Source organism: Nematostella vectensis, chromosome 7, assembly GCF_932526225.1.
Source record: "Nematostella vectensis chromosome 7, jaNemVect1.1, whole genome shotgun sequence".
NCBI classification, from domain to species: domain Eukaryota; kingdom Metazoa; phylum Cnidaria; class Anthozoa; order Actiniaria; family Edwardsiidae; genus Nematostella; species Nematostella vectensis.
Window position 1 is genome coordinate 13,816,176 of NC_064040.1, and position 15,490 is coordinate 13,831,665.

Sequence of the window (15,490 nt, forward strand, 5' to 3'; positions counted from 1 at the left end):
TGTGTATCTACCGTCAAATTTCGCCCCAAAGCCTTCTGGGTAAAGTGTAACGCCTGGAGTCACGCAATCCTTGTTAATGTTGGTCCTCACCTGGGTGCATGCGCAATTCTCCGATTCTCACTGGAACTAAAGTTCTAGAAAGAAAAGCACGCAACAGCTAGATTTTCATGTACAACGTCACCTAAACTGGCTCTCGTTCAAAGGGATGAAATAAACAAAAACAGTTGTGATTTTGCGAACTTTATTCAAAATTCAGTATTAACAAAACGATCCTATTTTATATACTCTCAAATTAAAAATACATCCCTATATCTTCATTTCACATAATATTTCATATTTTATAATAAAACTATAGGCAATAGATTGTCCCTTCCGTGGATTTTCACGTAAATCTTGCGTTTTGTTGAAAAAATAAACAACACAAGGTTGAAATGGCATGTTTTACTTCTCTTCATCGACGAACTGCTCTGTTTTCAAGGCGATAAACATGCCATTTCAACCTTGTGTTGATATTTCCCTAGTTCTACCACACCTAAGACCACCTAACTTTCCAACAGTCTGTCTGTAGAATTTAGGCTTGCAGTATTGCTTGATGTTATCTTGAGGACTCCAGCCTGGAAAATACATGTATGGAATAAGTATGAGGTGGGATTCCTGGCTCATTTAAGTGTTTCCCTTGCTGGGATCATGAGGGCATTGGGGCTAAAAACGTTCCCCTCGAAAAAATACCGATAAGTTAGTTTTTGCGTGGTTTATAAAAGAATTACCACTTATACAGCAGAAACCTCTTTTGTTTGCATAGGCGAAACCGCATGTGGGGTGGCATTTCGCATACAAAGTGATTCATAAACGAAAAAATACGAACTAGCATCAGGTGATGCTTAGCGGAGTCTGCGAGGTGACAATCTCATGAAAACTCATGCAGGTGTGTGTTTGGAAGCACTTTAAAATAAATTCAAAAATTTCCAATAGCAATTTCGTCAATTGTGTGAACGGATATGTTACGAGAATGGGTTTTTATACCACAAAAAAAAAAACGAATCCTCCTTGGTTATTTTATATGAAGGAAAACTTTTTAAGATAACAATACCAAACACAAACAACAGACAGAAAAGTGCACAAAAAACGAAAATTCGAACCACACAAATTGATCAACGTGAGCCTCAGCTGCTCATGTCAATACCAAATCTTCTAAGTTTTAATATTTTGCTGTCGCCGATAGATCGTTTATTAAACAGTTCATAAATGATTAACAAACTAAACTTTTTTAAATTAAAAGTCTGAACGCTTCAAATCATAATGCTCATTTATCTGTTTTTCCATAAGGCAACGCGGGTTACGATATGGATTTTCCGATAAAAAATATGAAATCATAAATTGTATAATTCATATTTACTGACGTTTTGAACTAATAATTCATCTTAATACTGCTGATCGTGAATTCTCCACACAAAAGGCATTTCTTATGTTACACGTGTCTCAAGAGACACGTGATATAACGTCTGCACGTGATATAACGTGTTTTTAAGATCAGCTGCTCACAGTGACGTCAAATAAAGATTAAACGGCTTTTAAAGATCTTTTGTCAGACACATTTTTTTTATTGTTTTCACCTTATATTGGAAGTATATCACGAAAATAAATCTTCAAGGAGGAACTTAAAAAACGAAATCTTATGTTTATTTATTGAATTCAATTGTTTATTCAAACCTATTACAGTTACGACTGAGTTAAAGGCTGATTACATAAATAAATACTGAATGCGCAATGAATAGTAAATAGGCTGGTACTTTACAGTTACAAAATTAGAGAAGCGTTCAGTATTTGTTATTACAGGTATTTTGTACGGTTTGATCTGAGGTTATAGCGAGAAAGGAGACTTTACAACTCTGATACTGATAAGGGGAAACAGTTAAAAAAAGGTGCTTTCTTACACTCGTTCCCTTGCTAGGGCGAGAAAATGGCGGCTGGCAGGAGCTCTTAAAGCCACCAGAAGCCCTACATTTAGGAATGATTCTTAACGAGGCGCGTTCTACCGTACCTTGGTTTCTTGTTCTTGGTATATTCAAAGTGACTGAGAATCGACTGCGAGCCAGACTCGGGCCCAGGCTTCTCGGTCTTACGCCGCATGCCCATGGTACGGCACCGCCCTAAACCGGACACGTGACCTGCAAACCAACCAAGATCATTTTATAACTTTCGTTGCAAAGAGTCTCTTGTATTGAATGTATTAAAGGCAGCGTGATAAGGGTAAAGATTATCATTGAGCACTCACCAGATGGCTTAGGCTTGACTTGAATTTGCTTTTTCATTGTCTATAAATTGAGAGATAAAGACGAATCAGACCAGGGAAAAAGACACATTAATGGGAAAGAAAAGGGGATTAGAAAGCAAAGCGGATGAATATCACTATAGGTGGATAAGGGACGGACATTAGATGAGTGACTGGAGGTTAATAACATTCCTAATCTTGGACCTAGTCTGTCAGTCGTTAGTACGACTAGTGGATTGAAGAGTTCAAGAACCGCACCCTTAGCAAGGGTTAGATAATGACCGCGAGTGTTCTATGGGATTTAGTGGAAAATTAACAAGAAATATGTGAATGAGGCAAATCAACACAAATAAATGGCAAACAATTAAAATAATATCTAACTGTGGAAAGATGCTCTTTGATTGTCACTAGCCTGCGGTGCAAGCCACCGATTTTAATATGAGTTATTTTCTCTCTGGGATGTGAAACAGTGGAGGATTTTGAATAACAAAGATATTTTAGTGGGGATTGGAGTTAGTAATTAGTAGTCATCTTCTAATGTAGTGACTACTGTTCCCTTGTTTATTTTTATTGGTTTTTATTTCGTTTATTGTTATTTTTTTTATTGGTTTTATTAGTTTTTTCCCTGGAAAACCATCAAAAGTAAGCTTAGGGAATACTAATCACTTAGAACAGTAGAGAAGCACTGATTACCAACTACATTCCCACAAATTACCTATTGATTTCAACTTAAAGCGGTGACTTGCACCTAGCGCTTGGGTACGAATCTGATATACAGGATGTGGATACTTAGAGCCTCCAAGATTTCCACATTCTCCAGGAGTACGCTTTCAGACTTCCCTCTGCATTCAGTATGTTTTGCACGAACCAAATCCCTTACATGCTAGAAAAACACCGTACTTCACTCAGCAAAGTAGAGAAATGATTTGTCATTTACGATGCAATTACCTTAAGTCCCGCGGAGTTTCCTGACTGTATCAACCTTCCCGGCATCCCTTGCTGTGAACTCCCGGATCCCTGGGAAGGCGGGGGGGTGTCTGTACCCGCACTCTCTTCGCCGTCTGACAAGTAGCCGCTGTCAATCTCTATGACCTCGGGGCGTGTGAACACATCACTCGCCACTCCTCCTCTACTGGGAGTTTCTGCCTCGCTCTCTTTGTGATCAAGTGTTCTTTCCATTTTGGGTCGATTAAATGTTCTTTTGGACCCAGCTTGGTAAAGAAATCTTTTGAGTCCATCTCTTGTTTTGTTAAGTGCCTCTGCGGCATTTGTCTTCTCTCTGATAGAATTACACTGCGCTAAGACCTTCACTCGTGTGCTCGTGGGCTCACTCGAGTCACTTGACTCGCTTCGCGAGATCTCACTGATTTGATAAACAGTATTTTGTGTGCTTGATGGAGACGAGCTCTGGGATGCCATCTCTTCCTCTTTGCAATCTTGCGTTTCACAATCACTTGAGTCATGTGATCTTCTGTGGTTAACTGATTGGCTGTTTGGAGGAGATGATCCGTTTACAGACTCTACGAATAGCAAGTGCCGGTTCTCCTTGTTGGCGGCCAGTGAGCCCAGAAGAGCGCCAGGCTGGCCTTGGTTTGATAACGAATCTGATGATTCGTCTGACAGGTTATCGTTAGTCGCCTCTGTAGACACCTTAACGAAGTATCTTTAAGATAGGCAAGATAATGTTGTTTTAGTTTATTATTTACATGTAATATGGTTTATTATGTACATGTAATATACTGCAAAGCATTCTATAACATAGTAATAACACATCAATAAAAGATATACAGTTGAAAGTCTCCCAGACTCACCTACTGAGCTTAGCACCACCGGTACCTGAATCACTACGGAATGGATTCTTCCTGCGCAGTTTGCCCTGTCCTGATTGGGAGCGTGTCTTGTTGGCCACACCTTTCACCCCGGAGGATGCCATGTCCTCTCTTGCCTTGATAGATGTGTACATATTGACAAAAGCTTGCTCGTCCATAGAGTTCTCTTCGTTGTCTTCATCCGATCGCTTCATACTGGGGAGGGCAGGCACCATCTTGTCTTGTAGACTTCTCTTGGCGGCTGCACCATGGCGAAATGAAGACTTCTCCCAGCTGGTGGATCGTGGTGTCAAATCCTCCTTGTGGTTGTTAAATGTGAACGCACAACCGGGCTTTGCGGAGGGCTCTGGCTTCTCACTCCTCTCAGTAAGTATCTGGTAGATAATTGGCAGTAATTGTCATTTATCGAATTTATGCAATCTGTGAGTCTCTTTCTCGTGTTTTCAGCGACTCAAAACAATTGAAAATTTCCACTAAAGTGCTATATATAAACGATTGATATTATGTTTCATGTTAATGCATAGAAAGTTCTTAAAAGTGTGAGGTAAAGAAAGGAGAACATGAGAGCCATAGAATTGGCATGATGATGTTTTCGTATATACAGTCTTTTGAATGGTACTTCACTTTAATATCATTTGTTTCCACTTTCATGTTAATCAAAATGTTAATAATGCTGTTTTCATTTTCTTCTTCAGGTCCATGCAGTTAGTGTAGCAGGCATTGTTTTATTACAATTTTTTTGTTCCAGGTTAAGTATGTATTTTTGTGGCTATAATAACATGCTGTTTGTATCTCGTGTGAACCTTTGTGGCTAGAGGAGTCTAATATAACAGGTATAAATGAATAATTATATGCTGCCAGTATGTTTGTGGTGTGTACCTTCGTGGCTAGAGGAGGCTAATATAACAGGTATAAATGAATAATGATATGCTGCCAGTATGTTTGTGGTGTGTACCTTTGTGGATAGAGAAGGCTAATATAATGGGTATAAATGAAAAATGATATGCTGCCAGTATGTCTGTGGTGTGTACCTTTGTGGCTAGAGGAGGCTAATATAACAGGTATAAATGAATAATTATATGCTGCCAGTATGTTTGTGGTGTGAACCTTTGTGGCTAGAGGAGGCTAATATAACAGGTATAAATGAATAATTATATGCTGCCAGTATGTTTGTGGTGTGTACCTTCGTGGCTAGAGGAGGCTAATATAACAGGTATAAATGAATAATGATATGCTGCCAGTATGTTTGTGGTGTGTACCTTTGTGAAAGCAGGATCAAAGTCACCAATGACTTCTCCTGAGATGGGATGGATATTACCAAGAGCTATGCCAAGTGCTTTATCCCTGGGCATCGCACTATAGTACAGGTCAAGGAGTGTTACAGGAGAGATGTTTAAGGTACATAGTTACGTTTTGCATCTCAGAGACAAGCACTGCATTCAGAACTTGTATGTACATGTATGTCGCTCCACAGCGATAAGAGTTCTCACAATAATCTGGGTCTCAATCCAAGTCTCAGTCAAAGTCTCATTCTAACAGGGGACACTTGTCAATTGAACACATACATAAGCACAAGAACTTTATATTCTAAGCTTAAAGAATGCACTGCAAATTTTGATGTCCAAACTATGTAATAATCAATAGATAGTCAATGAGGGAATCTTTGAATGATTCTTAGTGCAAGAGATCATCATTGTGCAAGGATACGGTCCAGCGAAGTGCAGGTTGTGGTCATGAGACATGCCCTCAGGGATAGGGTTAAGAGGTACAAGCTCACAGGAGACAGGATCAAACACCCGCTGATACAGAAAGGTCTCATCTGCCTGCTTGAAGCTCTTTTCATAGTCTACTGGCACGCGGTACTGGTCATCCATCCGCAGATTACGCACAAGCTGCACATGTAAATAGATAATTTTGTTTTTTACTTAATTTCACAGAATCGAATTCTCAATGAGGATGATAAAGTATGTATTAAGTGGTCACCCTTGGGACTAAGCCAAAAGACTGCTTTTAATAAAAAGTTGACTGCTCAATAGAAGTTTCCTTATTTAGCAAAAAAAATATCAAAATGTGTAAAAACCAGAGATCTACATATACCCCTCAAAGTATGTTTATAGACTAATAGATAAGCTAAAATATAGAAAATTTGCGGAAAATCTGGCAAAACGGAACTACAAACCTTGTGAACTTCAGCCAAAGTGAATGCTCAATATGTGTAAAATGAAATAAAATTCGGCAAACGGGACAATGATTATGGTGACTGTGCTTCTTAATAGGGTGATCAAAATTAATATTGTTTAACATTAAACATTGAAGACAGACAATTGAACAAAGGATGACCACTTTCTAGAGTGCGGCAGGGGACAGAGCAAAAAATGGCATAAAATTGTCCAATTCTCAATAAATAAGCTCAAGATGCCGCATACAAGGAGTTCCCCTGACCAAAAGCTTCATTCCAAATTTTAAAAAAAATTAGAAGATATGAAATTTAGATATAAGCGAGCAAAGTTGGCTTAATTTCTGATCAGAGCCCGACTTCTCCCTAAAAACGAGAATTCATACTTTGAACATTTGAAAATTGCTCTTCAAGCCTCATATCTCGAAGACAAATCCATTAGAAAAAAACACTTTTTGATATGTTGGTTTACATAAAATAAGGAACCTCTATACAAACATTCAAGCTTACCAAGCAGACCTTATTTTTTTGGTCTGTCGCGAGAGTGAACTTTGGAACACTGAATCTGCCATTTTTGCAGAAAACAGTTAAATTTATACATGCCTTGTTGATGTTGGATGAGTTTCTAAGTAGCTTGTTGGCTTTGATGAGTCCAATCCCCTTAATGGAGGGAAGGTAGTCACACCCTGACAGGATGCACATGTGGCGGAACTTCTCCAGTGTGAACTCATGCATCTTCAGGTTGGTGAGCTCCGACAGGTGATCCAGGCTGACCAGGGTCCCATAACCAGATGCGTCCATCTTAAACATCACCTAAAATACAAGGCATTAAATGAGATGCATCAGCCGGGCAGAGGCATAAAATAAGCCACCCCACTTGACTAGAGAGTCTACTGAATTGGAAAAATGAGTACCACTGTGAGCTAGGATGGGATTCTTGGGGAAAATTCTTCTGCTAAATGGGCGAATGACCTTCGCACCCTCCTCCTACAGTGGGGCTGGGTCTTAAAAAGCAGCCCTTCCTGGGGCGTGTCAAGAGAAAAATGATGTCCAGCTGTTATTCACTGACCTTGGAATACATAGATTGAAAATGGCAATTAATGTTCTCACATTCTAAGCCATTCCTGAGCTCATTCCTAAGAAATATATGTATAGAAGGTCACTAGACTACAGTAGATCCAAAGATTTTCTATTTAAACTACCCAGAAAGGCATAAATCAATCACTGTATTCAACAAGTTGAGTCTATTCAGAAGTTATCTACGTTATTTCTCATCCGAAATGAGAAGAGAAAGTTCAGGACCCCCCTGCCCCAAGCCTACCTTGTCGTTACATTTTTGCACCGATACTGTAGACTTACAGAAAGAATTGTCAGAGATGGCATCTTGGATAACGTACTATACCTTTTTGCAACCATACACTAATAAGTCTGAATCCTCAGAAATAACTGCTTGAATAATGTTTTTCTTCATGAGGTAGGCTAGCTGGGCATCTGCCTCATATGGGGCCACAATACAATCTACCCCTTTACTACGGCACATCTGAAAATAACCAGAATAAAAATAACAACTCAAGACAATATCAGATTGAGGTGAGCGTGCCATTATACTTTACAGTAGCTTCCTGGTGGTCATCAGTTTGAAAAATGGTCAGTAAGGATTTTTTTCAGAGGTGTGAAGGCTCACTTTGTTGTACCGTAAATGATCTAATAAACGCCCAGGGTGTTTATTAAATTTTGATGGTCCGAGGGGGGGCATTCAATAGATAGGAGGTGTTTATCAGAGAGGGGCGTTCTTTACAAACTATAACAATATAACAAACCCAAATTTTAGCCGGTGTGGAAAGCGTTTCTTGACATTGAGCAAGGCTCAGCCAGTAGCAGCCGAGCTCAGATTAAGCAAGGATGCAATTAAATTTGATTTATATTACTGGGAGGGAGGGTAGGGGGGGCGTTTTATTAAAAAGGGGCATTCATCATAACTTGTAAGCTGAGGGGGGTGTTCCTTAGATAGGAAGCGTTCTTTAGATAGGGGGCGTTTATTAGATCATTTACGGTAGGTGTTAATCCTTCATCTTCTGGGACAAGGATGTTAAAATGGAGGTCAGAACTAATTTCAGAGAGAGCTTATAGTACACACACTCCCTAACTCACTTATGAATCTAACTGCATGGAGCAGTCTGCATCTACATTACTGATGGAGAATAGTCACATGTGAAGCATATTTGATCATGTCATGCACTATAAAAACTGAGCATTTGCTTGCATCTTTGTGCAAAAAGGGATATAAAGCTGTTTAAACACAATCACTTTTAGTTGTAAGAATGTGTATACAGTAGACCAAACCTTGATGACTTCCAGAGCCATATCAGGTGATATGTCCACACACTTCTGAAAACACTCCTGTGCCTTGGCACGGTTACCAGCCCGCAGAAATGCAAGGCCATTGGCTTTGTTCTCATTCCTGGACCTGGAAAAACACAAAGACACTTAAGTACAATAGCAAGAAAACTAATCTGAATCCATAGAAAATATCTTAGTAATGAAAAAAAATGTTTTCTCTAGCAACCTTCCTAGTTTAATTGTTTTGTTTTGCCATTAATATAAAGTATGTATCTGTTTTCTTCCTTTTTCCCCACATTGTAAAATAATTTATAGTGTATTTGTTATGTATTTGCTTTTTTAGTTCTGAAAAACTTTGGAATATCAAACACCCTTCTAGTATAGTAGCTGAGGTACTAAATTATGAGGGCACAAGTTACAAATACTGTAAGCTGAAGGTATAGGAAGATGCACTGTCCTGCACAGATACAGTACATTTATTTCAAATTGAAAACTCTATTGCAAACATGATTTCCATAATTTTTTTCATGATTTTCAAAGTCTCTGCTGTAACAGCTCGACTCACTTTCTTCTTTCTGCTTCTTTGTTTGCCTTGGAAGGGAGGTAAGCTCCATCAAATACAAGAACAGGCTTGACATCATGAAATAGCATCATGTTGATCCTTTTCAGAACATAATTAATATACCTAACAATTCGAACAAAATACAATTAAAATCATGTATGGAAACACAATTTGTCATACTGTATGTTCAAATAGGCAACTCCCTGGGCAGTACGCTCGCTATAGCTACCACAAGACAAAGTTTAAGATGGTAAGACATTTATCATGTTATAGGATTGAAATTTGGATTTCTACAAGCTATGTACTTGTAACTTTGGAGATTTGTAACATATTTGACATTCACCTATGAATAGTAACAGTTCGGGCATGTAGCTAGGGCGTACGCGGGGCCCTGTGCAAAAAAAAAAGTGTGGAATTATTTTTTGAAGGATTGTCAAATATTTCACTTTACTGTGTGATATCCATGAATGCCCCCCCCCCTGCAAAGATAGTCTATGCTTGGTTCTACTCACACAGTTGTTTTCTTGCCCTCCACAAGATCCATGGCACAGCCATAGGCTCCCTTATGCAGCCAACAGTATGCATCTACACCAACTGTCTGGCCTTTGAATTCACTTATGTTGACAGACCTGTGTATAGGCTTTAAAAGCGGTAATAATCCTTGAATTCCCATAGCTTTTGATAAAATTCACAGTAAAATTAGAAGAAATCCTAGTATTCGTTCAGATGACCGTCACTTGATTTCAAAATTCATCAATCAAGGAATGCGCAACCTGTGCCGTGTTGTGGGGAGTGAATGGCTGTCCAGGATAGTGTAAAAATAACAGGTCAACAATGATGGGTCTAGAAAATTATCTCAGTCTCAGGTATCCATGCAATTTCCTCCTGTAGGTATCAAATGTTCATGATTTGCAGTTCAAAACAAACGATAAACCACGCGTCACTTCAGGGACGTTCGTGTTCAAATCCAATGCCAGATCAGCTCTTCTTCTGCAATTTTCCAACGCTCCGAATTCGGAATTCAAATTGTAAGCACTCCTCAGGATAATCAATAAGTCAAATAATCATTGAATGTCTAAATCAAGCTAAAACAAGGAGTAAAAATGCGTTAAAGACTGACAAAACTGTTTGTAGCGCGAAAAAGCTCTGTTTGCAAACTAAAGTTTCCCGCTCGACTTGCTCGCCCCAGCCTCCTCGACCTACCTGATCGCATCGGCCTGAGTACTAATGTTGTTAACACGTACGAAAGAAATCCAAGATGGCGGCCACATCAATCCCTATGCTTCATCCAACGCAAGGCGAAAACACACTGCCTGAACCACATCCTGACGAATTCGCGTTCACAGCACCCCTGAAACATGACATGTCTTACTCAGGATCGATAGAAATGCAAGAAAGCTATGTTGAGAACGGTAAAACAGCCGGCGATAATGGCGATGTAGGAAAATCGATCTACTCCCAAGTTTTTAGTCGCAAAGGGTTTGAATGGCTGCTTGAAGTGGACGAAACTGAAGATGACGACTTTAATAAGCCGCTGCTGTAAGTTTCGATAACTGGGGATTATGGTGACTAAAAACTAACGAATTATTTTACATCGACTTCGAAAGGGGGGATGGGTACTCACTATAAACCCGACGTACTTTAATCGAAAAAAACCGATAATCAATCGCAATCGATACCAATCATTAGCAATCGATAACAATCAATTGATTGATATTGGAAATCGATGACCAATCGATAACCAAGGTATTTGTGACCTTTTATCGATTGGTACTGATTGATGATCGATTTTCATCGATTGATGATCAATTGTTATCGATTTACATCTTTTGTTGCAACGGTTTTTTTTTAGAATTGCGGAGTTTTCTCGAGTTTCCCCTCATTTCACTGAAAAGCGTAAAATCCCTTGATAATAGGGCTTAGGGTGGCTTGATATGTCAACGAAAAATTGATCATCTTTTCTGCGTAAGCTGCATTATGTAAAGAGTTTTGCTATAAGTAAAAACATAATATTGGTACTGGCGATGCTGCGTTACGCTAACGTTACAATTACGCAAGTTTGGGTGCAGCAAGATTACAAGAGCAAAATAAAAATCCGGTTCGAGTGAATATTTGGAAAAACCTAGTTTGCCGAAAGCCATTTATCGGTTTCTTTTTTCACAAAACTTCGAAAGTGGTACGAAGTGGTACTTGTGAAATGTGACAGTTAAAAAATAGTTTTGAGCCGTGTTCGTGGATTGGCGAGATGCCCGCCCATGCATACTGCCATATCCTGTTGATAAGAAAGACCCTTCTGATAAGAGGTGTTAAAAGCTTTAGGCGGTATCATTAAAATACACCCTGTGTAAAACATACAAACTGCAAACTGAGACTAAACGCCCGCAAGAAAAAAAGTGTAATTTATCCTCGAAAACCCCTTCACAAACCGTGATCTTTCAGGGGTTGACTAGTGCACACATATTTTCCCCTTTTCTCCATCAGAAAAATAAAATGCCCTGGTAAAATGCGAAAAACTTGTCATCTCTTAAATTCCATAGCCCACGAAAAATGCTATGCTACAATCAGTACACACCTGAAATTCGGACATGTTTTACTCACCCGAAAGATTCCTTCAAAATCCCTGACTACCAACAAAATGTTCGTACCTTATACTGGGACTTTAAACTGTGAAGCCTATGCATGCAGCTATTATCCAGCACAATTCAATTTGTCCTCTCAAATACGGCGACACAAGGCGCAACAAAATCCTCCTGCTGTGGACTCTGCAGGTTATCGATTAGCCATTACCAATCGATACTAATTAAGGAACTTCCATCGATTGGTATTGATTTATTGATTGATTTCCGATGATCGATTTTCATCCATTAAGTATGTCGGGTATGAATTACTTAAACATGTATAGTAACAAATGGGGGCAAATGGCCGTCACCGTCTGACAGAGCCTAAAATTTCATACAAAACAAAAGATTGAATGGTTAGTAACTCATAACCCCACAATTACTAAGGGGAGAAAGAAATGAAACCAAAAAATACTAATTTCCATTAACGGCCACCATTTTTAAATGTTAGTTTATGTTTGAAACATGCACGTCTTGGAAAGAATTTCTCTCGTATCTCGTTTGCTACGGTTTTGAATGTTGGAACCATTAAGCTATTTATTTTGTTTTTCTCCCAATCAAAGAAAGAAAGACATGACAAATTCTCAACAAACTAAGACAAAAAATGTCAAATAAACTAACACAAAAAATGTCAACTTAAATAATACAAAAATTATCAGTTAGTCCAGTTTCGAGTTCCACTTTGCCTGCTGGTCATAGCACTGAGGACGCATAAATACAGTGCAAGCCTCGGTTTCAATTGAATCGATTGCAAATACCAGCAAGATCATGTAGTATTCACAGGTTTTTGCATTGTTTTATTGCAAGTTCCAGAGGATTTTCGCTGGTATGCGCATGAAATTTGCCTCAAGTCGAGGCTTACACTGTATTTATGCGTCCTTAGTCTGTAAGTCCAGCGGTCATAGTGGAACTAGAAATTAGTCTATTGCTGGATTCTAATAGTAGTACCAGATCCCAAATTTTATTCCGCAAAATACTTAACTTTTTACCACTTTCTAAATTGCAATTATAATGAGCTTAACAAAATATACAAAAATAGAAAAAAATAGCTTTTTATTTATAACATTTACATAGGTTGACTTGAAGCTGAAAAAAGCACAGGAATTCCTCTGATAAGTACATGATACTTTAAGGCCCAATTACTTGTTATCTTACTATGAGGTGCTTGTTATTTTATTCCAAAGAGAGGAGCTGGACATTGACGTAGCTGACATCTACTACAAAGTGCGCTGTGTCATGTTCCCTTTGCCATCACTCGGGTTCAAGAGAGATGTGTTGCGTGATAGTCCTGACTTCTGGGGACCGCTGTTGATTGTCATTTTATATGCAATTTTGGCTTTGTATGGACAGTTTAGAGTAAGTTCATACCTATAAGTGTTCTTCTACAAAAATTTATTTCAAGCAGGTTTCTATAAAGCAGGTTAACGCTAACCCAGGAATAAATACAGATATCTTGACATTTGATTGGATAAATTAGTGTTAACTTGCTTTCTAGGAACCCGGCTTAGATTGTTTCTGCTGCTTTTATTTCTGCTGTAGCAAATTAGGCCTGTACCCAGGATTTTCTGAGGGAGGGGGAAGGGGGAGGTGTGCCCAGCCATCATGGGAAAGCAAAAGTATTGGAGTATTTTTGGAGGATCGGAAATTTGAGGAATAAGAATTAAATGAAAATTATATTGGAGGAATAAGAAATTACCTACTTTTTGGTAGCCAAGGGAGATGCATGTACACCCTGTGTACCCCCTTTTTATTTTATTATTTGAAACTGGGGAATAAATTATTGCCTTTTCTTGTGTAAAATATAAAGCTCACATCTCTTGCACGGATCATCATTATCTTGTGTAGATGTGTCTGCCTGTTAACTCCTTGCATGTTTTCAGGTGGTTTCCTGGATCATAACTATCTGGGTGCTGGGATCTTTGATTGTCTTCCTTTTAGCCAGAGTTCTTGGAGGAGAGGTAAGACTAAACATAATACTGTACATCAGAAAATAGGGAGACACTTGGGGTGGAACTTATGGCAGTCCACCTAATGAGTGCCACATAAACAACAGTTAATCTATTAATGGACAACATAACAGTTTTATAGGTTTTACCATAACGTTTCTAGCTTAAAAGTAGTGGCGGCTCAAGGGGTTCCAAGAGGGTTGTTGCCTCCTTAAGAATGAAATTTTAGAGGAAGTGTATAGAAAATCCACAATTTCACTTCAACCATGTTTTTTATATTGGTGCCTTCTCTTTCTGTAAAATAACTTATTATTTTTAGCCACATTAAGTGTTAATACTCTTGGACATATACTTAACAATTAGACAACAAGTTTGAGTTTTCTTTGAGTCAATAGATAGTCAACAAGAATGTAGTCTAACTGTTTAAGAATAGATCGACTCACATACTACCTTCAAATAAATGAAGATTTTAATAATTCTCAGTAATAAATAACCACTTTTGTTGCTGCTTTTTTGTTACTCACTATCTATGGCTTAACAGATAGTGAGAACGGGAGCCAATCAAATTGCTAGATTCATGATAGTATGTAGTTGGATTTATACTTAATAGACATAGACACCTTTTATTTGATAAGACTAAAAGCTCCCCTGCTGTCTCCTTGAGCCCAGGATTCATTGAATACATATGCCAAAGCGAAAACTAAGAAATTCATAATAAGACTCATCTTGTAACAACTGTAATGTTGTCATTCCAGGTGACCTATTCACAGTGTCTGGGGGTCATTGGCTACTCACTTATCCCGCTAGTACTGACTGCCCTTGCATTACCCTTGGTCCATTATTTCCCCATGCTTGGGTTTTGCATCAAGGTACAGTGCATATTTCTGTTTTGCATATGGCAAACTTCGGATTGGTTATTTACAAACAGAATGTCAGCCACCCCATATGACCCTTTTGTTAATATATTGTCTTTTTTTAACTACAGAAATTTGTTTCACTGTGAATGATTGATTTGTGTTTTTGTTACATTCTCACTCCCTCTCATGTATCTTGTGCTGCACTCGTAATGGCCCTGATGAGGGGCAAGGGACTCACTTTTTTGCCAACCAAATTCCCTCAGACCCTTTGCCTTTCAAACATATTTGTATTTTCTATGTTATTTTGTTTGCAGGCGATTGGTGTTGTGTGGGCGTCGTACAGTGCAGGATCTCTGCTAATCCATGAGGATCTACGGTCCAAGAGACCACTCCTGTTATATCCCATACTTCTGCTCTACATCTACTTCTTCTCCCTCTATACTGGCGTCTGATTTATCTCTCTAGATCGATCCCATGCCTCAAAGTGGATGGGTCTTGGGAATTAGAACTGAAGAACACTGGAACATATTTAAAAAGGAATGTTTTTAAAAGGAAATCAAACAATGTGCAATGTGACCAATCTAAAAAAATTAAAAAAAACAGAGAACTGTTTTCTGCAGTTATTGATAAAAAAAGATACATTTGGACAGGGAATATTGTGTATTAAGAATGTGTTTTTGTTCATATTGCCTTGTTTAGGGGCAGCGGTGTGGTCCTAAAAGGGTGTGGTGTTGGAGTTGGGGCAATTTTGAGGGGTGTTGGCTGCCTGGCGGGTTTTGTGTAGAGTACAGCTAAAAATAAATACAGTTTTAAAAATGTGTGATTCGTCTTTTATCAAGCAATTAATTTATACCTATGACGTTAAATACATATTAATGTACATGCCAACT

General features: G+C 38.6%; 2 protein-coding genes and 1 long non-coding RNA gene across 3 annotated transcripts; 2 read left to right on the forward strand and 1 right to left on the reverse strand.

The window, feature by feature from the left end:
* Positions 1-224: 224 nt before the first annotated feature.
* On the reverse strand, positions 225-10,347 carry LOC5502496 (exonuclease 1). Its single transcript, XM_032370747.2, has 12 exons — positions 9,692-10,347; positions 9,183-9,302; positions 8,621-8,744; positions 7,680-7,817; positions 6,881-7,090; positions 5,809-5,993; positions 5,361-5,457; positions 4,084-4,475; positions 3,221-3,935; positions 2,276-2,315; positions 2,042-2,168; positions 225-614 (listed from the first exon to the last, which is right to left on the reverse strand). Exons 1-12 carry the CDS (start codon positions 9,850-9,852, stop codon positions 596-598), a joined length of 2,328 nt encoding a protein of 775 aa, XP_032226638.1. The 5' UTR covers positions 9,853-10,347; the 3' UTR covers positions 225-595.
* On the forward strand, positions 4,471-6,352 carry LOC116609924. Its single transcript, XR_004293199.2, has 2 exons — positions 4,471-5,499; positions 5,780-6,352. It is a non-coding gene; the product is annotated as an uncharacterized LOC116609924 (long non-coding RNA).
* Positions 10,348-10,402: 55 nt separating the features above from the next.
* LOC5502495 (protein YIPF4) lies at positions 10,403-15,416 on the forward strand. Its single transcript, XM_001623622.3, has 5 exons — positions 10,403-10,718; positions 12,982-13,153; positions 13,678-13,755; positions 14,499-14,612; positions 14,915-15,416. The coding sequence occupies exons 1-5, from the start codon at positions 10,438-10,440 to the stop codon at positions 15,050-15,052; spliced, it is 783 nt and encodes a 260-aa protein (XP_001623672.3). The 5' UTR covers positions 10,403-10,437; the 3' UTR covers positions 15,053-15,416.
* Positions 15,417-15,490: the final 74 nt, after the last annotated feature.